The sequence below is a fragment of the Balaenoptera musculus genome, chromosome 11 (genome assembly GCF_009873245.2).
Source record: "Balaenoptera musculus isolate JJ_BM4_2016_0621 chromosome 11, mBalMus1.pri.v3, whole genome shotgun sequence".
In the NCBI taxonomy this organism is placed as follows: Eukaryota; Metazoa; Chordata; class Mammalia; order Artiodactyla; family Balaenopteridae; genus Balaenoptera; species Balaenoptera musculus.
In genome coordinates, this window is record NC_045795.1 from 64,755,212 (window position 1) to 64,781,592 (window position 26,381).

A 26,381-nucleotide genomic window follows, 5' to 3' on the forward strand; every position below is an offset into this window, starting at 1 on the left:
TATTAAAAAGTTAGTAAAAAAAGCTTTAACTTTTTAAAGTCATCAAAATTTTACAATATCTAAAATAAAAAATTTAAAAACCTACATGTTTATTATATTCACACAATGGTAGCATTTTATTATTAGAATACTTCAGAAATCTTTCATAGTCTACTCATTTTAAGGCACACTTGAAAGATCATTAAAGTTTCTTTTATAACATCAATCTTTTAAAAAAGATGGTTCAAATTTGCTTTTATAAAAGTAATTTGTTAATTGTACAAATATTTAAAAACCTGAGTTTTTAAAAAAAGCACCCAAAAATCAACCATAGTCCTACAACAACTACTGTTAATATCTGGGATATATCCTTCCAGGTATAAATCTTTGCACAAACAAGTAAATAAGTAAATAGGTAGACAGACGGATAGGTATTTTTAAATTAGTTTTTATTTTATAAAATGCTCTATAAAATGTACTTCAAATATACATCATCCCATGTCATTAAGCCCAGTCCTGTACCATCATTTCCAATTGCTGCAGATTCTCTTGACTTGAATGTACCATAATTTAGCCCCTGGCATCCCTATTTTGGTTCATTTATGTTGCTTCCATTTTTCAATTTTACAATACTGCAATAATCTCCTTAGAAAGGACCCAACTGTTTGTTAGGGATGAATTCTCCTTCACGTAACTGCTGAGTCAGTTGGCTTGACTAAGTATAAAGCTCTGACAGCTACAGCTAGGCATCCCTTCTTACCATATCCTCAAACAATCTTGCTTTCATTCTTCTTAATAACTGTCAATCTGTTAGATAAAAGATGGCATCTTGCTGAGATTTTAATTTGTATTTATTTTAAATGTCAGCATGATTAGATTTGGTATGTAGAGGAGGAGGGGAGTGAGTGGGGACTAAAATTATTCTACCTAATACCTTTGCTGTAGTTCTTACCCTTGGATCAGTATCCTCCTCTTCCTCATCAGGGTTATAGGTCTCAGCACAGACTAAATTTGAAGAGAAAAAAATAATCAGAAAAATAAATAAAACAGATGTGTGTTTTACTAGAAAATAGGAAGTGGACACAATTTTCTTTTATTCACTGTTTTCTAAAGCTATAATGATTTTTGTAATCCCTTCCTTCAATTAACAAATATATTAAGTACCTAGTAATGCCAGGCATTCTGTTAGTGATGAAAAGCCAGCTCTCTAGGGATTGGTAGTCCAAACAGGAGAGAGATGATAAAAAATATTATCTACTAAATTCTATGGTAGCAGCAAGGACAAGCAAGGAAGTGCTGTCTCTGCTGAGCTATGAAGCAGGGACGGAAAACCAAAAAGTACAGTATATGCAATATAAACATATGGATATGGAATTGGAGTAATTACAAAAAGAGTCAATTACAATAAAATATCTCAACATCATTATGTACATGAATGACTTAAAAGTAAGAATTTTAAACAAAGTAAATACTATGTGTCAGGTTCTGTTCTAGGTACAATATTATATAAATCTAAAACCAACTTGATTTTCTTTGCAGGTAACCTGTGTTTGCACCAGTGGGCCACAGGACATGTCTTTGTCGTAAAGCAAAGATTTAAAAAATATTAACTGAACAATTGTTTATAATAGCAGAATATCATAAATGATATAAGTACCCATTTGAATCATACAGCTATAAGAAAGAACAAGGAAGATCCCCATAGGCTAATAAATAGTGAGTTCTAGGGGAAAAAAAGGTAAAAAAAGCAAGGTGAAGAATATATTACATAGTATGCTGTCCCTTCCATAAAGAAGGACTTCCATGATAAAGGAGAGCTAAGAATTGGGGGAGGGGGACTTCCCTGGTGGTCCAGTGGTTAAGAATCCACCTTCCAATGCAGGGGACGCGGGTTCGATCCGATCCCGGTTGGGGAACCAAGATCCCACATGCCGCGGGGCAACTAAGCCTGCATGCTGCAACCACTGAGCCCGTGCACTCCAGAGCCCAAGCACCACAACTAGAGAGAAGCCCACGTGCTGCAACGAAAGATGCAGCATGCTGAGGGGAAGATCCTGTGCGCCACAACTAAGACACAATGCAGCCAAAAAACAAGGGGGGGGGGAGGGAATAAATATATAAATATGAATATATATATAAAAAAATTTAACCTATTTATTTTTTCAAAAGGAAACAAAAGAAGGATAAACCAGAAAGTAATAAAATTGTTTCCTAGAAGGTAGGCAGAAACAAAAAAGAAGGGATAGGGAAGGGAATGAAACTTCTCTAAGAAAATTCGTTTATATAGTTTTGACATTTAAGCCATGTTAAAATGTTTTATATATTAAAAAAATTAAATTGATAAGGATGGAAGGACCCTAAAACTGAATACAAAGAGAAACAAATGAACCTAACCACATATCAGGTTGATAACATAACCACAGAGAAGGAAAGGAGAATTATTTTAAGTAGCTTCTGAACATAGTACTGTAACCATCCACCCTCAGTGGGATATATTCCAACGACAAAAAAGAACTGCTATTTGCAGTGGTACAGTAATTCCAAAACTCCTCTGTGTACTACAGTTGTGAGTAAACAAATATACAGCCAGATGTTTTTCACTGGAGAAAAGGGGAATAAAATTATGGAACAGAAGAAAGCTTAGAATTGGAGATGTCAGTACAAGTCATGATTTTAAAATCTTACCCTTAGGTGTCACAATGGTAGGCACAATGAATTATCTATCTAGTGAATAAAAAAGTTAGTGTACTCACTAACAAAACTGTTTTGCCAGGAATGATCTAGATGTGACCACTGGTGTTGCCTAGAATGCAACAAACCTGCTCCTTCTTCACAATAAGTTTATTACAGGCCATTACAGCTAGGGAAATTTTTCTTCTAATAAATCCTCAATTATCTGCAATAACTGTGTGACCTGGCTTGATTTACTTCAAATCTCCACCTTCTCTTCTGCATAATGGAGCTATCAGTAGTGATTCCCCTCTGAGAACCGTTATAAGGATTCCAATAAACAAGTGCCTGGCACACAGGATGCAGTAAATGCCAACTCTTTGAACTATTACTATTATCACTTCTGTTTCATTTGTCCTGGTTTTCTGGAATATTAATTATCATTATTTTGGTTCTATTCTCTATCTTAGTTCTTTCAACAACTGTCCTTTCTTCAAAGCTGTCTTCCATCACAGATTTTACTCTTAACAATTTTGGTTTTTTTGTCCTATGTATTTAATTCCTGTTTATTGTGTTTAGTTTTCTTATAGTCTTTCCTTATCATACCCATTTCTCTTTTCATTTTAGCCTATTCTTTCCTTGGCTTTCTACTCAGAATTCATAAAGGCAATGATTTTTTGCATTCTATGAGCATTTTGTAGTGGACTTTTCTAATCTTCATTCCTCTTATATCCTTAATCTGCCAAATTCATTCATAAGCCTTGTATTGTTTGTTAGGGTTTATTTCTTATTTGTTAGCAGGCAAGAAATATAAAAGTTTCTTAACCCTATGCTCAATTCTTTTGTATGATGGCTAAAAATCTCTATAATGAGGTGATAAGATGATATATACCACTCTCAACTTAACTCCTGATTTCTTAGAGACATTTACTCATTGCAGCCCTGGTCTAGCTTGTGTCCCAGCTTCCCCTTCCTCATTGATTCTCTGACCTAACGGAATACCTGAGAAATGGTGACTCCCAGCATGACCTGTACACAGGACTCACTTCCCTGCCCAGTCTACTTGTGTGGACCACGCCTTCTGTACTGTAATGCCATCAACACTCTGCCTGTCTAACAGGGACCCAGTATCCTTAAATAGATGGAGAAAAATCAGGGAGAAGGGAGTAAGAGGATAGGCACCATTCTAGTCCCTAAAACAGCATCAGGTAACGTTCTGCAGAGAGTACTGCCCAGCCCTTGGTGGTGCAGGCTTTTGTAGCTGAGCCAGGGAAGTGATAATGGGATGTAGACAATGACTTTCTTTCTATCTTTCTCCAAGCCATTCCTGTTTCCATAAGGAAACAAGTTTATCTCAGATCTGTCCTAAAGATTAAGGCAGACACCTTCCTGAGTTCCTAGATGTTATTGCTGCCACTTTTCACATCTTCATAGGTATTTGGGTAGGGGGCTGAGGAAGCTGCTGTTGAGGGCAGCTAACCAGACACTATTTTAAACTGCAAACCTCTTGGTTCTTTGCTCTCTTGATTAATGTTGTCATTATCAGCCCAGCTTTCTAAACCAGAAATTTGGAACTCACCATGGCTTCCTTCTTTCACCTCTTACCCAATGAATACATCAGATTCTACCTCAGAAATATTCTCATATTTGACCTTTATTCAGTCTACTCTAACTGCTACTCCTTGGTCCAGGATTTCAAAATGTCTTAGAAATACGCATTTTAAAAAACCTCATTTTGGAGACAGATGGATATATGAGTATTATTATACTAACTTTCTCTACTTTTGCATATGTATGAAAATATCCATTTAAGAAGTTGAAAATAATAAGCCTTTAATGATGAGACTGACAGGATCTTACTGATAATGACACTTAGTCTTGAGCTAGCCTATTTCCAGGCTTGCTTTTCCTCTGAGTTTGGAGGAAAGTATTTTAGCAGCTTAGCTCATTTTTATATTTTTAGACAATGTAACTGAGGCAACAAATGTTATAGTTTTTAAGTCTTAAGGTACAGCACTATGATTTAAACAAAAGTAGTTATTTTCATTAAAATTATTAATGTTTCTATTTGTGAAAAAACATTATATCTTTATTTTTTTAAACTGGTTTTCATTATTTCCCTTTTCTTTTGAACATCAGACTCGGCTCCCTTTTCCCTCTTCCTTTGTTTACCCTCAACCTCTCTACTTCTTTCTGGTACCGATCCCGAATTACTTTTCTCATTTTCTATAAAAAAAATCCATTTTTAAGTGTCTATGTGATTGTTGCCCCTTATGGTTCTACACATCAGGAAACCTGTCTCAGTGCGGGGAGTCCCAGAGTCTGTGTCATCCCCTATGCAGCCTCAAGACCTACAATGAATGTCGGGCTTCCCTGGTGGCGCAGCGGTTAAGAATCCACCTGCCAATGCAGTGGGCATGGGTTCGAGCCCTGGTCCGGGAAGATCTCACATGTCACGGAGCAACTAAGCCCGTGCGCCACAACTACTGAGCCTGTGTGCCACAACTACTGAAGCCCACGCGCCTAGAGCCTGTGTTCTGCAACCAAGAGAAGTCACCACAATAAGCCCGCGCATGGCAACGAAGAGTAGCCCCCGCTCGCCGCAACTAGAGAAAGCCCGCGCACAGCAAAGACCCAATGCAGCCAAAAATCAATCAATCAATAAACGCATTAAAAAAAAAAAAGACCTACACTGAATGTCATGAGATGGTCGAGACCTATTGAAGATGAAGATTAAAAGAGCAGCACAGCCCCTCATTTGAGGGAATTAATTTTGCCACAGTTCTCCAGCAGATGTCACTAGTTAGTAATAGGAAACTGTACAAAGTAACAATAGATTATCCAGCAGAATTTCCTCTTCTAAATTTTAACTGGTGCTTCTTCCATCCAGAAACGTGAATCACTAAAATGTGTTTGTGAGAGAAAATCCCCTCATTTCTACAAAGAAATGAGCCCAGATCCTAGTCACAGGCATGAGGTCCTGTGCTGTCCTGCCAGTGCCCATGAAGAGTTGATACAGCCTGGGTATATTAGTCAGCTAGGGCTGCCATAACAAAATACTACAGACTGGGTGGCTTAAACAACAGAAATTTATGAAACAAAAGGGTTTTTCTTTTTTGGATGAAGTTTTTTTTTTTTTAATATTTATTTATTTATCTGGCTGCATTGGATCTTACTTGCAGCACGTGGGATCTTTCATTGTGCCACGTGAGCTTCTCTCTAGTTGTAGCGCGCGGGCTGCACAGCGCGTGGGGCTCAGTAGTTTTGGCACGTGGGCTCTACAGTGCGTGGGCTTAGTTGCCCTGTGGCATGTGGGATCTTAGTTCCCCAACCAGGGATTGAACCCGCATCCCCTGCACTGGAAGGAGGATTCTTAACCACTGGACCACCAGTGAAGTCCCTGGATGAAGTTTTTAAATTAACAGAATCAAACTAACATTTCAAACTGAAAGACAGTTATCACTAATTTAGAACTATGTCAAGAAAACTGCCTTTAAGGAATTTATGGACTCTCTTCATTTGATGCATTTATCACTTGATGTAGAGGGACTGTTCTGCTAGAAGGATTTGGAAGGCACAGCTTTTCAATTCCAGTGATTTGCAAGGGAGAGGCAGCATCAAGGAGGGGAAAAGCTCATCTTTGAAGCTACACTCACTGGAGTCTGAGCTTAGGTCCATCTATTGCTCACTCACTATTTCTCTACGTCCCCAGTCCTTGGTCTCTTCAGTGCTAAGAGGGGATAACAATACTAGAACCATGTTAAAGGGTTACTAATAGGAGGTGACATTTAAACATAAGGCCGGGCTCACAGGAGACACTCAACAACTGTTAGCTCTCCTATGCTGCTTTACTTTCCAGATTATTATTCAGTCAGACACCCTGAGTTGTTGAAGTCTCTTTTGCAATGTTTGACACAGCACATGTCCTCACACAACTAGTTTTAGCTGAAATCCTTGGATCACATCAGGAGCCCATTCCTCAACTATCTTTCCAATTTTATTTTCTCTCCTCTCCTACAGCCAGAGCAGCCAGGTCCAGTTTATCCCCCTTCAAGTTCTTAAGACATTCTTCCACCTAGAATGCATCCCTCTTGGTACTGGCCAAATAGTAACCATGTTTTTCAACTTCCAGTGCAATTTCTGCCTCCCTCCAAGAAGTGTCTCTTGATTTTTTTTCTGCCTCCAGTAATTTCTCTTCCTGATTCCTCAACCCTTCCTTTGTTCCTTCCTTCTGAAGAATGCGAGTGAGCAATACACCAAGTAGCTTTGGTGAGATATGGGAGCAAAAGTCTGACTAGAATGGGCTTAAGAGAGAATAGAAGAGAAACTAGAAATATGGACAATTCTTTCAAGGGGTTTTGCTATAAAGATATGGAGAGAGAAAGGGTGGTAGCTAGAGAGGGAAGAGTGATTTTTTAAAGTTTGATTTTTAAGAATGGAGAGCCAATGATATGTTTCTTTGCTGAGAAAAATAATCCAGTTGAAGAATAAAGATTATGCAGGATAAAGAACAGGTAACTGCTGGAAGGATGAAGGGTTGAGATCTAGTGTACAGGTGGACAACTGGACTCACAGGCAGATTAAGAAGGATAGATGGGGTGGGAGCCTATGGAAATTCTCTTCTGTTACTTCTGTTTCCTTAGTTAAATTGAGAGGAAGATTATCTGACAGGAATGAGGATGGGGGAGGAGGTGTTGGAGGTTTGGAGAGAGAGAAGAAATGAAAGACCTACCTAGGAGAACAGGGGCGTGAAAGAAGTATAGAAACACAGTATGATTGCTGTCATCAAGAGCCTAGTAGAAGTTAATGATCATGAACTGAAATAAGATCCGTCAACAGGAATGCGTATTTTCCCTCAACCAAGTACAGCTGTAGTGCAGACACAATAAGTGGAGAACTGGGTTTAACCACAGTGTGGTTTAGCCAAGAAAATAAAAAGGGAAAACTGAATTGAGGGAAGGTGTCAGGGAGTGGTTATAATCACTGATCAAGAAATTTAAGGTTAGTAAAGAGGAAGCGAGAAAGTGAAAAGGAGACAGCATCAATGAGTTGTGAGAGCTGGAGTGGGACAGCAAAGGAGCTGTTAGAAGACAGCAGGCAGTGGTGGGAGACTGGGATCACTGCTTGAGAATATGAAGAGTTGTAATGCTGGTCCTACCACAATACAACCATGGAAATGAGTGGCTGAAGTAGGGTGGAAGACAAGAACCTTGGAAAAGAGGAGGTCAAGGAATGGAAGGACCAGACTGGAAGGATTATCTATGTGGAAATAAGAAGGAACAACCTGGGGGTTATTAGAGGACAAAAACAAGGAGGGGCAGTGGCTGGTAGAGTATAATGTGAGGTTTGAAGTAGAGGGTTTTAGGGAGGAGGGAGAGAGAATGGCCTGGAAGCAACAATGAGGAACAGTAGAGATATTCACCCACCTCCTGTCAGTGTTACAAGGAAGGTGAACGAGAAATGAGCCATTTGAAAAGCCTGCAGGGCAGGCCAAGTTTCAGCTAGATCAGGAAGATGAAGACTGCACTCAGAGAACAGGCTCTGTTCTCTGAGTTTACGGATTTAGCTGAAGACTGACCAAGAGTTCCAGAGGGTATAAGAAAGGGCACATAGAGATGTGAAGGGTAGTACTTAGGAACCATGCTACCTGTGGGCACTTTATCACCTCAACTGTTGCAAGTTACTTAACCTCTGCTTTGCCCCAAGTTTCCCTATCCATACAATGGGATAATCATAGCATGTATCTCATAGTGTTAGTGTGAGGATTATATTCAACAATACAAGGCAGGCATTTAGAAAGACCTTAAAAATGTGCACCTAGCACACAGCCTGCACTCAAAAAATGTTAGCTATTGCTAACAAGCTATTTGCTCTCCTGCATAATCATTTTGGACTCTATTAAGAATCCTTTTTTTTCACTTAACATTTGAATGATATTAAAAAGTTTTAACTCTTCAGTAAGATTGTAAAAGCTAAGGGTAGGGATAATACCAAGTACTCATCTGAGTCCTCCACAGAGTTCAAGGACTGAACCACATTGACGGAGAGGCTACGCAGCAATTCATCTGTGACCGTCTGTGACCTCTGGAGGAGATGTCACTGCACTCTCCATTCCCCAGGCCTGCCCTACAGATGTCAAGAGCTATTACTAATCTTTGGGTAAAAAGGGGTGCAGGGATGAACAGAAACGGGAGATAGTAGCTCATGGGTCTCATACTAGCCTCAGTTTCTATTCTATTTCCTCTCTGTAAGGCTTTTTTTTTTCTTTTTTGACTGCACCTCACGGGATGTTGGGACCCCCCCAACTAAGGATCGAACCCGTGCCCCCTGCAATGGAAGTGCAGAGTCCTAACCACTGGACCACCAGGGAAGTCCCGTCTCTGTAAATGACTTTCTATAAGTAACAGCACATTCTTCAAACTCCTTTCAACAAACTTTGGTGTACAACCTTACCAAAAACTTTCTGAAAACATAAATGAGCAGATTTTCTCAAAGAAAATGACTGAGGGATAGGAAAGAGATTCTGAGCCTTACCAGATGTTAGGTCATATGACAATTTAAAGTCAAGAAACCTTCCCAGAACAAGGGGATATGAAAGAATGATGTGACACATACAGCTTGCATAGCAATTTTGAAACACATAAACATCCCAACTGTACAATCAAATAAACTCTACATGTATCCAAAAGTCAAGCATCTTATTATAAGAAAAACTTTCAGAAAACATATTTATCAGCTCTATGAAAAAATGGGGACCTTCTCAGCTTAGGAATAATCATGAAAAAAAAAAAGAGATGTACATAGTCAATAAATATTTACTGAGTACTTGCTCTGTGCCAGGTAGTGTTCAAGGTACCAGTCACAGATCAAAATTTTTGAGTCAATAAAAAACAGCAAAATTAAAATAAGTAGCACACCAACCTGGAAAATTTTGTATTAAAAATTTCAAAAGGTTAAAGATCATGATAGGGGCTTCCCTGGTGGCGCAGTCGTTAAGAATCTGCCTGCCAATGCAGGGGACATGGGTTTGAGCCCTGGGCCAGGAAGATCCCACACACCGTGGAGCAACTAAGCCCACGTGCCACAACTACTGAGCCTGAGCTCTAGAACCCGTGAGCCACAACTACTGAGCCCTCGTGCCACAACTACTGATGCCTGCACACCTAGAGCCCGTGCTCCGCAACAAGAGAAGCCACCGCAATGAGAAGCCTGCGCACCGCAATAAAGAGTAGCCCCCGCTCTCCGCAACTAGAGAAAGCCCACACACAGCAACGAAGACCCAACATAGCCAAAACTAAATAAATAAATCAATAAATAAATTAAAAAATAAAAATCATGATAGAAATTTATTCACACTTACAAAAAATAATCTAGACCACAAAAGATAAAAGGGAAAAATATCATCAAACTAGTCCCATACAAGAAAATAAAATAGATTTCCCATATTTGGAAAATGTTCATTTTTGGTTAATAATCAAAGGAATCCCAAATAAAACAATTTGAGGTATATCTTACATCTAAATTAAAGGAGTATGTTTGTAAGTCAACAATATAAAAATATATTAAAAAAATAAATGAAAGGAGTAGGCACTGCCTATGTTAGTGAGATGGTGGTGGAAAAGAGGTCTTTGCAGGGTGTCTTTCTCCCTGTAGCCTATTTTGTAGACTATCTCTAGTAAGCAATACACAGAAAAAGGCAAGGCAACACTCAGTCTCTGACCAGAGAATGCTACTTCCAGCACTATTACTGAGGAAGTAATTTAAGTGGCTCAACAATGTAAGCAAGAAGCTAATGGCAAGCATAATATAGAATGCCAGAAGTAGTAATATGAAAAGTTGTTTTTAGAAGCCATAATTATGAACGTGGAAAAATATTAATGACACAAATGAGACAAACTGATTATAGTAATATAAAAATAAGTACATATATACTCAGAACTTAAAATGAAACAGAATGAAGGAACCACAGGTAATTTTTATAATGTTCTATAATGCTATCAACTTACCTTTTTATTAAAAAGATCACTTTATTTTTATTTACGATAATCCCATCTTAAAATAGCATTTCAGTAGTATGCTATGAAAAAGAACACATACCTGATACTCGCCGATCAAATCTGTTAGGAACTGGAACTGCAAAACAAAGAAGCAATGTTTAGTCATCATTATATCACATGACCCCATCTTTATCCTCCTTTTTTGCAAAGATGTTTGACAACAGAACTAGGAACCTGAATACCAAGTGGTGGATCAATTCATATTCTTCCATAATCAACCAGAGACAGTGGTTCAACATGATCACATAAAGACAATATAAAGAATAATATATGTCTTTGAAAACAAGCTCTTTATAACTTCAACGTGGGTGGCAATTTTATTTCTGTTCACATACAAGTTCCACCTAATTTGTATCACAGCAAATGAATAAGAAGTCTACTAAATTTACTGGTAATTTTATGATATCAAATAGTTAAATTTTCTTCTTTTAAAGATAATCCCAAGACCTGCTAGACCTGCATTTACATTTCATTTTAAAATAACTTGGGGCTTCCCTGGTGGCGCAGTGGTTGAGTGTCTGCCTGCCGATGCAGGGGACGGGGGTTCGAGCCCTGGCCTGGGAGGATCCCGCATGCCGCGGAGCGACTGGGCCCGTGGGCCACGATTGCTGGGCCTGCGCGTCTGGAGCCTGGAGCCTGGAGCCTGGAGCCTGGAGCCTGGAGCCTGGAGCCTGGAGCCGTGCTCCGCGGCAGGAGGGGCCGCGGTGGTGGGAGACCCGCGCAACGCGATGGCGGGTGGCCCCCTCTTGCCGCGGCTGGGGAGGGCCCTCGCACAGAAACGAAGACCCAACATAGCCATAAATAAATAACTCTATAAAATAACTTAATGAGGGACTTCCTTGGTGGTGCAGTGGATAAGACTCCTCGTTCCCAATGCAGGGGGCCCAGGTTTGATCCCTGGTCAGGGAACCAGATCCCACATGCATGCCGCAACTAGGAGTTTGCATGCCCGCATGCCACAACTAAGGAGCCCACATGCCACAACTAAGGAGCTGGTGAGCTGCAACTAAGGAGCCCGCCTGCTGCAACTAAGACCTGGTGCAACCAAATAAATTAAAAAATAAATATTTTTTAAAAAATAAAATAATTTAATGAGTATTACACTAAAATAAAAAATTAACCATGAAGTTATACTCTCCCTCAATACAGGTGGGTTTTCTCCACCCACGGTCACTGTATTAATCAGAAAAATTGATCACGTTTTTAGGTTAAAACAAACAAAAAAAAGTTTTTTTGCTAATTTTTCCTACTTTTCACCTATCATTCCTTATGTTTGATGGTTTTCTAAATTCTTACCACTGAACTATATCATTTAAACAAGGTGGAGGGACTTCCCTGATGGCGCAGCGGTTAAGAATCTGCCTGCCAATGCAGGGGACACGGGTTCGAGCCATGGTCAGGGAAGATCCCACATGCCGCGGAGCAACTAAGCCCATGCAGCCTGTGAGCCACAACTACTGAAGCCCACGCGCCTAGAGCCCGTGCTCCGCAACAAGAGAAGCCACCACAATGAGAAGCCTGCACACCGCAATGAAGGGCAGCCCCCGCTCGCTGCAACTAGAGAAAGCCCGCAAGCAGCAACGAAGACCCAATGCAGCCAAAAATAAATAAATTTATTTAAAAAAATAAACAAGGTGGGGTTTTTTTACCTTCAAACATTAATCTGATTAATTTTATTTTAAAAATATATAAAATATGCCTTATAACGCTCCAAAAAAACAGAAATTTGAGGATTAGTGAAAAACAAATTGAAGACGGCTCAGAGAGCCAAACTCTAATGCAAGGTCTCTGAAACAAACATAGACCCAGGAAGGAGGCAAATGCTCATTCATCTTAATAGGATTAGGATTATCTTTTTGTGCAGCACAGGGTCAAAGTCATGTTACTGGAACAAATAGGCAAATAGTCAAAAGAAAACCCCAGCATTCCTGAAAGTACCTACAATAGTCTGTCACTACTTCCTCAATAAAAAGTGGATTAGTCAAAATTAATCCATCCACCAGGAAAGGAAGTGATTCAGTTCAACAAATATAGGTAGAGTACCTAGTACATGCCATGCACTACAGTAGACAATTTGGGAGACATTAGTAAACAAAACAAAGATCCCTGATTTCATGGAGCTTGCATTCTAGCTTGAGAGATGTAGGAGAGTTTCCTTTGATCATTTGAAACACATGTGCTTGTCACTCAGTTAGACGGATGAAATGTACACCAGCATAAGCCCTCAACCCAGGCCTCATGAAATTTCCATAATTAAAACCCCATCAAACATTAGTATACAACCTAAAATTATAAAGTACACAGTGAAACAATTTAGTATGGGTGCTATCAGGGGATACTTCAAACAAAGGGTTAGATATCAAGATTATAGAACTATCATAAAGAAAGAACAGTGTGTTTAAAACAAAGACATAAAAGAAGGAATCAAAATTTTAAAATGCAAACTTAAAATCAATACTTTCATATGTCATGCAAAAAAGACAAAATGATTTTTTAAATTCCTAAAGCACTCCCTCTGTGAAAGAGTTCAAAAGTACTTTAAAAAAAAAAGTGACTTGCAGTGTAAAATGTAATTAAAAACACAAACATGCTGCCTGATAAATCTATGTGTTATTTCATTTTAAATTATTACACATCTTATAAGCTTTTATAGGGCTAGAGGAAACAGCTGCAGTTGGAGCAAGATACAATGCCAAGGCACAGAGAATGTAATTAATGACTACAGCAGACAGAGACCATCTATTGTAATTTCACCACTGCTTAAATAGCCCAAAACAGAGCACATCAGAGTTTATGTGGGTCAAAGTATTCAACCAGTATAAGTATGAGAAAATCTTCCAGCAGAAAACAGTGCCTAAAATGCTCTCCTTTTCTATTATAAACAAATACATAGGGAATAGGAAGACTTAAAATTTAGGTTACCTGATCTGAAAACATGTGCCTCAAAAATATTAACAAATGCAATCTCAGTGGAAACTAAAAGTCATTATTCCTGATTAAATGAACTCATAAATGCTGACATACCCTGAAATTAAAACATGGTTCTTTGAGCAGGTAGAATATTTTATGTGGTGAATATTAAGAACATGCTGGAGAAGTTGAAAACATTTCCCAAAGTCTCTCCTATTTTAAACTGAAACATGATGGACAAGAAAATAGAATCTTCACTATGAACATGGTAGGATACGGCATAAAAACCTGGAGAACAGGGACTTCCCTAGTGGCGCAGTGGTTAAGACTCCGCCCTCCCAATGCAGGGGACCCGGGTTCGATCCCTGGTCAGGGAACTAGATCCCACATGCATGCCGCAACTAAGAGTTCATATGCCACAAGTAAGGATCCGGCAAGCCACAACTAAGGAGCCCACGTGCCGCAACTAAGGAGTCCTCAAGCTGCAACTAAGGATCCGGCAAGCCACAACAAAGGAGCCCACCTGCCACAACTAAGACCTGGCGCAACCAAATAAATAAATATTAAAACCAAACCAAACCAAACCCGGAGAACATAATCCAAGCACAGCTAGGGCAGGGCAAAGCTCAGGACTCAAGATTCTACAACTGCTGTGGCAAATAGGCACACTCAACTTAAAGCTGGGCTGGTAGGATGTTAGCAGCACCAGCTATGTACAGAGGCAAATAACAGAAGCAGGGCATTAATGAGGGCCTTGTGTTTGGAGGACCTCAGCATAGTAAAACATAGCACAGCACAGTAAATCTCAAAAGTGGACTACAAGGCAGCTGTTAGGGCAGGCCCATTAGAGTCGTTAATCACAACAAACGGATTGCCAGAAAGGGCTGCCACCAATGGGTGGCAATTGTGCTGGGCCTCCATAGGCGGGGGTGAAAGTGCATCTCTGGGCAGATGAAATAGCTTGACGAAAGCCCCAAGGGCAAGAAAGTTTTTGGAGAGTGTAAATGTCCCAGGGTGCCTGGAAACATAGATGAGGGAGAAGCAGGGTGTCAAAGGAGGAACACTCAATGATACAAGAAAAGTCCAAGAAAAGTGCCGAGTAACCCATTTAGGGTTCTGAGACCCAATCAATAAACTATGGGACTCGTTGGTTCACAATTAAGAAAAAAGACAGAGAAGGGAAGGGAAGGAAAACAGAGAAGACAAAAAAAATCCACCATGATTTCACACACAAATTCATTCTGCTTTCTCTATGGGTCAGAAGAGGGAAAGAATGCTACTATTCTTTCTTTTTAAATTTTTTTTTATTTTTAAAATTTATTTATTTATTTATTATTAATTTTTATTGGAGTATGGTTGCTTTACAATGTTGTGTTAGCCTCCACTGCACAACAAAATGAATCAGCCATACACATACAGATATCCCCTCCCTTTTGGACTTCCCTCCCATTTAGGTTACCACAGTGCATTAGGTAGAGTTCCCTGTGCTATACAGTATGTTCCCATCAGTTGTCTATTTTATACATAGTATCAATAATGTATATGTGTCAATCCTAGTCTCCCAATTCCTCCCACCCCAACCCTTTCCCCCTTGGTATCCATACATTTGTTCTCTACGTCTGTGTCTCTGTTTCTGCCTTGCAAATAAGATCATCTATACCATTTTTCTAGATTTCACATATATGTTATTATATGATATTTGCTTTTCTCTTTCTGACTTACTTCACTCTGTATGACAGTCTCTAGGTCCATCCACGTCCTACAAATGACCCAATTTCATTCCTTTCTATGGCTGAGTAATATTCCATTGTATATATGAACCACATCTTTATCCATTCCTCTGTCGATGGACGTGTAGGTTGCTTCCATGTCCTGGCTATTGTAAATAGTGCTGCTATGAACACTGGGGTGCATGTGTTTTTTTGAATTATGGTTTTCTCTGGTTATATGCCCAGTAGTGGGATTGTTGGGCCATATGGTAGCTCTATTTTTAGTTCTTTAAGGAACCTCCATACTGTTTTCCATAGTGGCTGTATCAATTTACATCTCCCACCAAGTGTAGGAGAGTTCCCTTTTCTCCACACCCTCTCCAGCATTTATTGTTTGTAGATTTTTTGATCATGGCCATTCTGACTGGTGTGAGGTGATATCCCATTGTAGTTCTGATTTGCTGCTATTCTTTCTTCACTTTTTCATTCTGTAGAATCTTGTGCTGGTTAAACTAGGTACACGGTCATCAAAGTTTAAAGCAAAAGCTCCAATGGTGTGTTTGCCTTGGTGTGGTAGTTTCTGCTGGTACATGTGACCATGTGCTGATAATGAGGCCCATCCCATTGAGCCTTTTCTCTAGTCTGTCCAACAGTTGATATCCATCTTCCCACTATCTACCTACAGAAAACTCCTATCTGACCCTGCTAAGGCCTCTAGTTATATAATTCACATACCTACTTCCTTCCAACACCAAGCTTCCCAAATGAGCTGTTTTGTGAGTGGACCATTCTTTTTTTTGAGGCTTTTGCAACCTGGCTTCCAACTATTATTAAAGTAGCCTCTTATTGTAGTAAATCTGTTATCAATTGTATACCAGTAGTTAAAGGATATCTTCCAAATTTAGCCAGGAATTTTTGAATTTTACTAAATAGTATTTTTAGTTATCTATAGAAATGATAACATGATTTTTTACTTTACCTATTATGATGAATTATATTAACTGGTTTCCTATTTTTTTAAATTAATTAATTCATTTATTTTTGGCTGCATTGGGTCTTCGTTGCTGCTTGCGGGCTTTCTCTGGTTGCTGCGAGCGGGGGCTACTCTTCGTTGCAGAGCGTGAACTTCTCATTGCAGTGGCTTCTCTTGTTGCGGAGCACAGGCTACAGGTGCACGGACTTCAGTAGCTGTGGCACACGGGCTCAGTAGTTGTGGCTCGTGGGCTCTAGAGTGCAGGCTCAGTAGTTGTGGCGCACAGGCTTAGTTGCTTCGCGGCATGTGGGATCTTCCCAGACCAGGGCTTGAACCCATGTCCCCTGCATTAGCAGGTGGATTCTTAACCACTGCGCCACCAGGGAAGACCTAACTGGTTTCCTATTATTAGTTTCCATAGATCATGCTTATGTTTCTGAATAAAACATACTTACTTGTTAGAAAAATAAAGTAGCCTCTTCTAAAATCACAACTTTCCTCTACATTGTTATTCTATATTGATTATTTCCTCTATCCTTGAACTAAATAAAAATCATTCAATATTGGCTGGTGCCAAATACATATTTATTCATTCAACAAATAATTACTGAGCCCTTCTAGGACAGGCACTGTGCTACCAGTGGGGAAATAAAAGTGATTCACATATGGCTCCTGTGCACAAAGATCTCAGGAGCTAGCTAACCAGTGACCCAAAATAATCATATCATAATCATAACATGTGATATATACTACTACAAAGGCAAGTATAGAGTGCTCTGTGAGCACATAAGAAGAGTATGTAGAGAAAGTGAAGGAAGGTCTGGGTCTACAAAGTAAGGTCTAAGCACGGTTGGGATGGAGTTGAGTGAACCTATGATTTCAGGAAATGAAAGAAGTATGATATGGCATGAGCAATGTGGCAAAACAGCACAGAGATGAAGGTGAAGAGGTGAGCAAGGCCTATTTTGGAAGTCATGCTGTGGCAGGGCAATATTCAGAAGTAATAAACTAGTTATTTCTACGTATTTTCTTTTTCCTCCAGCTGCGGGAGAAGAGCAGGAACAAAGATTTAAGTACCTGATAAAGAGTTCCTTGGATGTGACTGCAAAACCAGAAGGGAAAATCTGGAGAATAATGACCAAGACTTAATGAGAGATGAAGTATTAACTGGAAGAAGAGAAAAGAAAGGATTACCTACCCCAATAATAGGGAGTGTCAGGAAAGTCCTCCAGTATAGAATACCTACCTATCTTCTTGCTCCACTGATTCCCAACCTGGGGGCCCTCTACTTTCCCACAGTCCAGAAGACCTATAAGACCACTGGAGAGAGGATGGGGGCTTGGACACCCCCAAACAAGGTGGAATGGAACAGAACCACTTGGAAATGTTCCCTGTGAGTGGATCAGCTATGGACACAGCACTTCTGTTACAATATGAAGAAACTGGAGCGAAGGGAGTCATCGCAGACTGGATTTTATAAAGATCACTCTGACTGCAGCTGGTGGAGGAAGGAAGCACACTGGCCAGAGATTTACAGAAGATTAAAATCTATGCAGTTTAGGGATAAACTCAATGTTTGCACAATAAAAAAAAATCAAATAAAATTATATACCTACAATTATAAAACACAAAGTATTCAATATGTGTATCATTCAATCTATAAATAAGGGTGCTGTCATGGATACCAAAATCATACAATGTCAGAGTTGCAAAGTATCTACAAATTCATCTAATCTGGCCATGGCAAGTAGGTTTCATCTGACATGAAGACTCTAATTGATGTCACTGGTCTATCTGAATCATCCTGACTCCCTCCTTTCTTTCATTACTCACATCTACTTCATTAATAATTCCATCTGTTCTCCCATCCACTTTATTTCTTGAATCAGTCTACCTTTCTCCATATCCACTGTTACCCTAGCCTGAAGTGCACCATTTCTCGCTGGGATGATAGCAACAGCCTCCAAACTTGTCTTCCCAAGGCCCATCTTGTTCCACATCAATCTATTCTCCACACAGTTATCAGAGTGATCTTAAAATTTTGGAAGAAAATCTGGCAGTTTCTGTCAAAATTTTAACTGTGAACTGTCTTTGACCCAGTAATAATTCCACTTCTAGGAATATGTTTTATATGTATATATATATATCACATAATCACTATAGTATTGTATGTAATAGAAAAAAAAATGAGAATAAAAGTTGTCTAGAAAAAGAAGTTAAGGAAACAACTGGTATAGTCAGAGTACAAACCTCTATGCAGCCGTTAAAATTTAGGGTGCAACAGACCTATATGAACTGCCAGGGAGACCTTCAAAATATATTGTTATGTGAAAAAAAATTTGCACAAGCACTATATGAAATAACTCTAATTTTCTAGAATTTTGTCTTTAATCAAACTTTTACATATCACAAATTTAAAAGCCAATCAGTACTATAAGGCTATAACTAAGAAAACAACATCAACAAAATGCAGCAGTCTTGTAATCCATCTCTCCCTACTCACAATTCCTGCTCCCCAGAGGCAAATGCAGCAACTCTTTGGGCTGTTTATCCTGAGATTTACTTTATATTTTCAAATAACACAGTTACACTACTAATTCTATGTGTTTTAATTACCTTTTGTCTTTCAACTCTAGAAAAGAGTAGAAATAGGCTTGCAAAGTAGCAGGATAGGATGACCTGGACCCCTGACAACTTCATGAAGTTCCCTGTCCTACTGGCCCTGAACTTTAGGCTTCCTTTAAGTGCTATTATTTTGGATTTTCTGCCACTCACAGACAAACTTAATCTTTTTAAAATTGAAGTATAGTTGATTTATAATATTATATTAGTTTCAGGCATATAACATGATGATTCAATATTTATATAGATTATACTCCATTTAAAGTTATTATAAAACATTAGCTATATTCCCTGTGCTATACATTACATCCTCATGTCTTATTTACTTTATACCTAGTATTTTGTACCTCTTAATTCCCTTCCCCTATCTTGCCCCTCTCCCCACTGGTAATCACTAGCTCTCTATATCTGTGAGTCTGTTTCTGTTTGTTATTTTTATTTATTTGTTTTATTTTTTAGATTCCACATATAAGTGAAAACATACAGTATTTGCCTTTCTCTGTCTGACTTATTTCATTAAGCATAATACCTTCCAGGTCCATCCATGTTGTTGCAAATAGCAAAATTTTATTCTTTTTTATGGCCAATATTCCACCGTGTGTGTGTGTGTGTGTATGTATATACACTACATCTTCTTTATCTAGTCTTCTGTTGATGGACACTTAGGTTGCTTCCATATCTTGGCTATTGTAAAGAATGCTGCTGTGAACGTTGGGGTGCATATATCTTTTCAAATTAGTGTTTTCATTTTCTTCGGCTATATATATGACAAACCTAATCTTAGTAAATTCAGAAGCCAAAAGGAAATTCTGCCGATCCAGATGACAAAGAATGCTAGAAAATGTGGAGATGGAATAACAACATATAACATTTATGTGCCAGGATCTGCCCTAAACACTTTATGGTTATAAGTCACTTAATTCTCATACAAACCTTATGAGGTACTACTTAGATAAAGAATTTACGGCAAGAAAGGTTAAATAACTCACTCTGCTAACAAAGGTGAAACCAGACAGGGTGGCAGACAGTCTTAGCTTTACAGCCCATGCTCTTAGCCATACAGGTAGCTATGGAAGGACAACATCTAAAATCACCCTGGGGATGCTAGCAGGGTAACTGGGTAACACTCACATTCGTGCAACTTTGAGAAAGCACCTTCTTTCTTGAAATGCCTAAAATGTCTTTTAAAATGAAGTTAAAAGCCCCCATTAGGAATTTGCATCTGGAATCTTAACTGAAAAATTTCTGAGGCTAACTCAGTTTATCAAATATTAGTACTTACAAACTAATCAAAATTTACTGATAAACCAGGTCCAAAACTGAGTACTTTTCTAAGGTCAGCATTAACAGTTTTTTTTACAACTTTTTTTTCACTTAAATTAATTTTAAGTACAAAGACTGAGTCAATATAAAGAAAAACAGAAGTAACCATAACTGTACTTGGCCATAGCTTAACCTCTCAGGGGGGGCCTGGGGCTGCAATAGCTAGACAGGAGGAGAAAAAAATAAAATAGTTTTATTTTTCTTAACATAACAGATTTATAGAGATATAATTCACATACCACATAGTTTACCATTTAAAGTGTACAATTCAATGGTTTTTAGTATATGCAAAGAATTGTGTCTCCATTACTACAATCAATTTTAGATTTTTTTCGTCACCCCAAAAAGAAACCCCATACCCATCAGCACTCACTCCCCATTCCCCCCCCTTAGCCCTAGGCAACCAATAACTTACTGTCTCTATAGATTTGCCTATTCTGGACATTTCATATAAGTAGAATACAACTGGCCTTTTGTAGCACCTATCAGTACTTCATTTCTTTTTGTTGTCAAATATTATTCCATTGTATGGCTATACCACATTCGTTTATCCATTCATCATCTGGTGGACATTTGGGTTTTTTCCACTTTTTGGCTATTAAGAATAACGCTACTATGAACATTCGTGTGTACACATTTTACGTAGATATATGTTTTCATTTCTCTTGGGTATACACCTAGGAGTGAAATTGGTAGGTCATACAGTAACTCCATACTTAGCTTTTTGAGTAACTACCAGACTGTTTTCCATTCCTACCAGCAGTGTATGTGGGTTCCAGTTCTTCCACATCCAAGTCAACACTTGTTATTATGTCTTTTTTATTATAATAATAAGTGGGTATAAAGTAATATCTCACCATGGTTTTGATTTGCATTTCTAATGACTGATGTAAACTGTTTTATTTATTACTGCTAAAAATCCTTATTTTTGAAGAGCTAACAGGATTTTATTCACTATCATCTTAAAAAATCAAGTCTGCCCCTCTGTGACCTGATGTTGAAAAACAATTCTCAAGTCCATGATCAGTAAGCCAGTCTGGACTTCACGATCATTGTTCCCTTGCTGGCCTTGGACCTTTGTTCTTCAAAGGATCTGTTATAACAGATGTGACAAAACCCACCACCTAACAAGAAAACGTAACTCATCATAATAAAAATCACTAGCTGTTCAACTGGTTCATTAGCTTGTGCTTCGCTACCATTTCTTTCCATTCCTTGATGGCTAGAGTTAGTGTGCAAGTTATTTAGAGCTACAGAGCAAAATCTGAGATACAGGTAATTTTTAAGACCCAATTTATAAACCTGAAGCCCAACACAGTCAAATTTGATTCTACATGCCATTTTTAGTATAATGGTGATCTACTTCTCTGAATCTATCTCCCTCTCTCCCACCATCCCCAAATACCTCTAATGAAGACAAGTGCTTAGGGAAACAGCTTTTGGAAAAAAAAAAATCTAAAGAAGGTTTAATTAGATAAAAGATTCTTTATTGGGGCTTCCCTTGTGGCGCAGTGGTTGAGAGTCTGCCTGCTAATGCAGGGGACGCGGGTTCGAGCCCTGGTGTGGGAAGATCCCACATGCTGTGGAGCAACTAGGCCCGTGAGCCACAACTACTGAGCCTGCGCGTCTGGAGCCTGTGCTCCGCAACAAGAGAGGCTGCGATAGTGAGAGGCCCGTGCACCGCGATGAAGAGTGGCCCCCGCTTGACACAACTAGAGAGAGCCCTCGCACAGAAACGAAGACCCAACACAGCCAAAAATAAATAAATAAACAAATGTGGGGTTTAAAATGTTCTGATATGAAAAGAGTACTTTAAAAAAAAAAAAAGGTTCTTTATTATATTAAATTGGGCAGTTGAAGATTATGTGAAAGCAGAAAGGCACCTTAGTACTCTCATCTATCTTGTTCAATTTGTTCTGGCTAATCAAATGTTCTATTATGTAGAATTTCTATATAAGATCAACAAACATGCTCCCTAAACACTAAAATTTAATTGGGTTGATTCCCAAACCTTCTTGGTGAATAAGTGAAAAACTAAAGTGAGGGTAAAGGACAACCAACTTTTGGCTTGGATACCACTGAGATGGAGAATAAAGAAAGTTCTGAGGCTAGTGACGCTGACCAAAAATGGAGTCAGACGAGATGTGGTCTATCTTTTTATAGACATGCTCTATTTAACCTTTTTTCTTGAAAAACCTTATCACCAATGACCAGCTTCATTTCTTTTTCATTTAATAGAAAAAAATTTACATGGAATGAGCTTTTTTAAAGTATTAACTATTTTATAACTGTTTCTACCACTTTTGCCACTTTTATGGTTGATATCTTGCTTCTTGTGGGGTGAAACTATAACACATTTAATGATCTAAACTAAAGGAAGCCGACTCCAAAAAAAAGCAGGAAAAGTTGGGTCATTCTTATTTTCTTCAGGCAAGGAGAGAAGTCTAAAAAGTATCAATGCTGACCACCTGTAGAAACTAAGTAACATGAAAAAGATGGTAACTCTTTGCATAGTGAGACTTTAACTTTATAAAAGATACAAAATAAACAGACATTTCTAAGCTTTTGAGATCAGCAAATTCAGAAATAAATTTTCTTAATGGTATAGGCAGTTTGTTTGGTAAAGCACTGTGGAGGCATCCACTGGATAATAAATAAAGCTTTCTCTTGAGTAGAACTCAGGCACCAGATGCAGCTGGGCCATGCTCCTCACTCCCTGGGCGGCTGGCAGCTCACTGTCACCCTCTGTCCCTTCCCCATTCTATTGGATCTCCCTGACACCTAACATTGTGGAATAGCCCTACTTTTGAAATTCTCCTTTCCACTGTCTTGGCCAAACATTTTCCATGTCTCCTCACACCTTTCTGGTTCCTTTCTGGAAGCCTCAGGCTTCCTTCTTGGGCCATCTTTTCTGCACAACTTTTGTAGCAATGTCATTCTGTTCCTACACACACACACACATACACACACACACACACAAACACACACACACACACTCAAATCTATTTAAATAGTCCTACCTTGTTCCTGAGCTCCAGACTTCTACTTCTAGTTGCCTCTGGGGGTTTGCACTTGAATCGTTGAGGCCAAATCTGTACAAGGTCTCCCTGTCACCATCACCACCAAAGTTCGTCTCTACCTTCTCCCTCCGCTTCACCGCATTACCCTTCCCACCCCCTACCACACACACACACATTCAATTGGGCACGAAGACTTGCTGAGCCTGCTCCTGAAATCTGTGTCTACTCTCTATGCCTCCTCTAGCCTCTTTAAAAGAACACCCCCAGCAAGCACCCCATGTAGCTTCCATGCAGCTCTGGAAATCTTCCAAGTATAGACTACTAACTACATCACTCCCCTGATAAATAAAATCTCTGACAGCTTGCCATTGTCTCTGCATAAGGTCCAAAATATTTCTTTCCAGGACTTTTCACAATCTGAATTTTATTTCACTTTGCTAATCTTAATGCCTGCCACTTCCTGCCTCACCAAGCTACAGATTTTATAATCTGAGGTTTCTGTGCCCTTGCTTCTTCTTTAAACCAGTCTACAAAAATATTCTTGTCTTTCTGTGCCTGGCAAACAGCACTTGCTTTGTTGGTCTTTGTTCCCAGGTAGAAGGGGAGCTTCTCAAAAGTAGTGGTCATGTCTACCTCATCTTGGAATCTCTACAGTGGCCTTGGAATCAGTACAGTGGCCTGACACACAGTAGGCACACAGATGTTTGAGTTGGAGTAGGGAATGTGTTGCTGATATCCTAGGACCAATATTTCTCAAACTTCTTTTTTGACAGTAAAAAAAAAATTTAATGTATAGAAACTGAAAGTAGAATGGTGGTTACCAGAAGGTGGGGGTGGGGGGTGGAGAGGGAAGTTGTTGTTTAACGGGTATAGAGTTTCAGATTTGTACAATAGAAGTGTTCTGCATATTGTCTAATTTTCATGCTTTCATTCATTTACAACATGCACCTTCCCCTTCCCCTTGCAGGTTTCCTCTTTCCCTTGTAGGTTCACTCTCCTATGCCTGTCCTTTAAAACTAGGGTCCTCGAAGTGTCTGTCAGTCAGAGGCCCTCTGCTTCTCACTCTGTTCTCTCACTCTGGAAGATTTCATTCGTACCTATAGCTTCAAGTAACGACCCACCCTCATACCTCTGGCCTAGATCTCTTCAGCGAGCTCTAGATGAGAATATTAGATGGCCCACTTGTCATCTCCTGCTTAACTCAGGAGACCTCAAACTCATATATCCACTATCAAGCTCACGATCTTCCCATCTTCCCAAAGCTGAAGGCTTTCTCATGTTCTTTATCTTAATAAAGAGCACTGCTGTCCATTCAAATGCATAGGCCAAAAAATATAGGTGTCTTCTTTGATAGTTCTCTCTCCACATACCCCATATCCAATCCATCCCTAAGACCTGGCCATCATCTTACCTTCTACATGAGCCCTGAATCCATCTTCAACACCCACCCCCTTCAACTCAGGCAAACATCATCTCAAGCCTCAATTATAGTAATAGCCTCTTAATAAATTACCTGTACCAGCTCTAGCCCTCTCCAAATCCCTTTTCTACCTAGCTGCTAGAATGATCTTTTCTAACCATAATCCTCATTACTCACACCCCATGACGTAAAATTATTCAGTGGCCTTCTCACTGGTCTTCAGATAAGGACAAAACTCTGATCATGCTCTCCTTACTCTCTGCATTCTGGCCGCCACACTGGTCTCCTCACCAAGTTCCCTCTCACTTCAAGGGCTTGTCTTAGAATGCTTTTCTCACCACTTTGCTTAGTTAGCTCCTATTTCAAACTTTGGAATTGAGAGAGTAGTCACTTCTCTCAGGGAAGCCATATTTGACCTACCTGGTGAGCTCAGATGCCTATTACAGGCTCTGAGGAAACAAAGTGCCTTTCCTTCAAAGCAGTGAAGCCACAGGTACAATGCTAGAACAATCTGAGTGATTATTTGGTTGATGTTGGTGTCCCCTACAGGACTGTGAGCTCTTCCCAAGGGAAGGAGTTAAGTCTGTTTCTACTTACCAGTGTATTCCCAATGCTTAGCACAGGACAGATTTTCAGTATATATTTGCTGAATGTGTTTTTATTAAATACCTACTGTGTGCCAGAAGTACATAAAAACATTCATCTTCCAGGGACTTCCCTGGTGGTCCAGTGGTTAAGACTCTGCACTTGCAATGCAGGGGGCACGGGTTCGAACCCTGGTTGGGGAACTAAGATCCCACATGCCGCAGGATGCGGCCAAAAAAAAAAAAAAAAAATTCATCCTCCAGAAAACCTGGAGAGTTGATGATCACAAGCGTAAAGATTTCAGTGAATGGACAATCAGGAATCCAAAGACACTATAAAATGTCCTTAGCAGCTCTATTCATTGCCACCAAACACTGGAAACTGGCATAGTAATTAAATAAATGGGTAAATACTCCCAAAGAGAAATTAGCAAACACTATAAATCGAATCACCAGTCATGAGTTAATGGAGTTGGGGATAAGTAGATGGGGGGGGGATATTACACTATTCGTCTTACTAGTGTCACTAATCGACATTTTCCATCATAAAAAAAAAAGTAGAAAAGAAAACCAGCATTTCTGTAAGGGGACGGGGGAACCAGTGGACAGGGTAATTCTTTTCTTTTTTTTTGAATTTTATTTTATTTATTTTTTTATATAGCAGGTTCTTATTAGTTATTTATTTTATACATATTAGTGTGTACATGTCAATCCCAATCTCCCAATTCATCCTACCACCCCACCCCCCCAGCCACTTTCCCCCCTTGGTGTACAGGGTAATTCTTATACAGGTGGTCCATTTACCACTCTGCAAAAGCACTACCCTAACACATACTTCCAGCCAGTAAACACAGTCACTTATTCTGAAACAACCACTGGCACCCACAACCCCCTGTCCCCATCCACACTAGTACACTGGACATCTCTCTGGTCCTAAAGTACACACTGCCTAGAAGACCCATCTCTAACCCAGCCCCAATGTCCTGTCAAAGAAGACAGCGCCATTCCAACGGCTGAGCATTCCTTCTCTATCACAGCACACAAAAATCCCATGTGTCTACTACATCACATAAAAAGCTCCTAAGCTGTAGGGATGGGGAATTTCCTACCATTT

General features: G+C 39.4%; 1 protein-coding gene and 1 non-coding gene across 2 annotated transcripts in view; one reads left to right on the forward strand and one right to left on the reverse strand.

Moving 5' to 3' along the window:
- The window catches only part of PRKAR2A (protein kinase cAMP-dependent type II regulatory subunit alpha), a 78,587-nt gene that overhangs the window by 31,592 nt on the left and 20,614 nt on the right, over window positions 1–26,381 (reverse strand). Inside the window, exons 2-3 of the mRNA XM_036868387.1 lie at window positions 10,747–10,782; window positions 932–984 (exon numbers count right to left, since the gene is read on the reverse strand). Coding sequence (XP_036724282.1) covers window positions 932–984; window positions 10,747–10,782 — 89 coding nt within the window. The remainder of the gene's footprint in view (window positions 1–931; window positions 985–10,746; window positions 10,783–26,381) is intronic.
- TRNAA-UGC lies at window positions 25,399–25,471 on the forward strand. Its single transcript has one exon. It is a non-coding gene; the product is annotated as a tRNA-Ala (tRNA).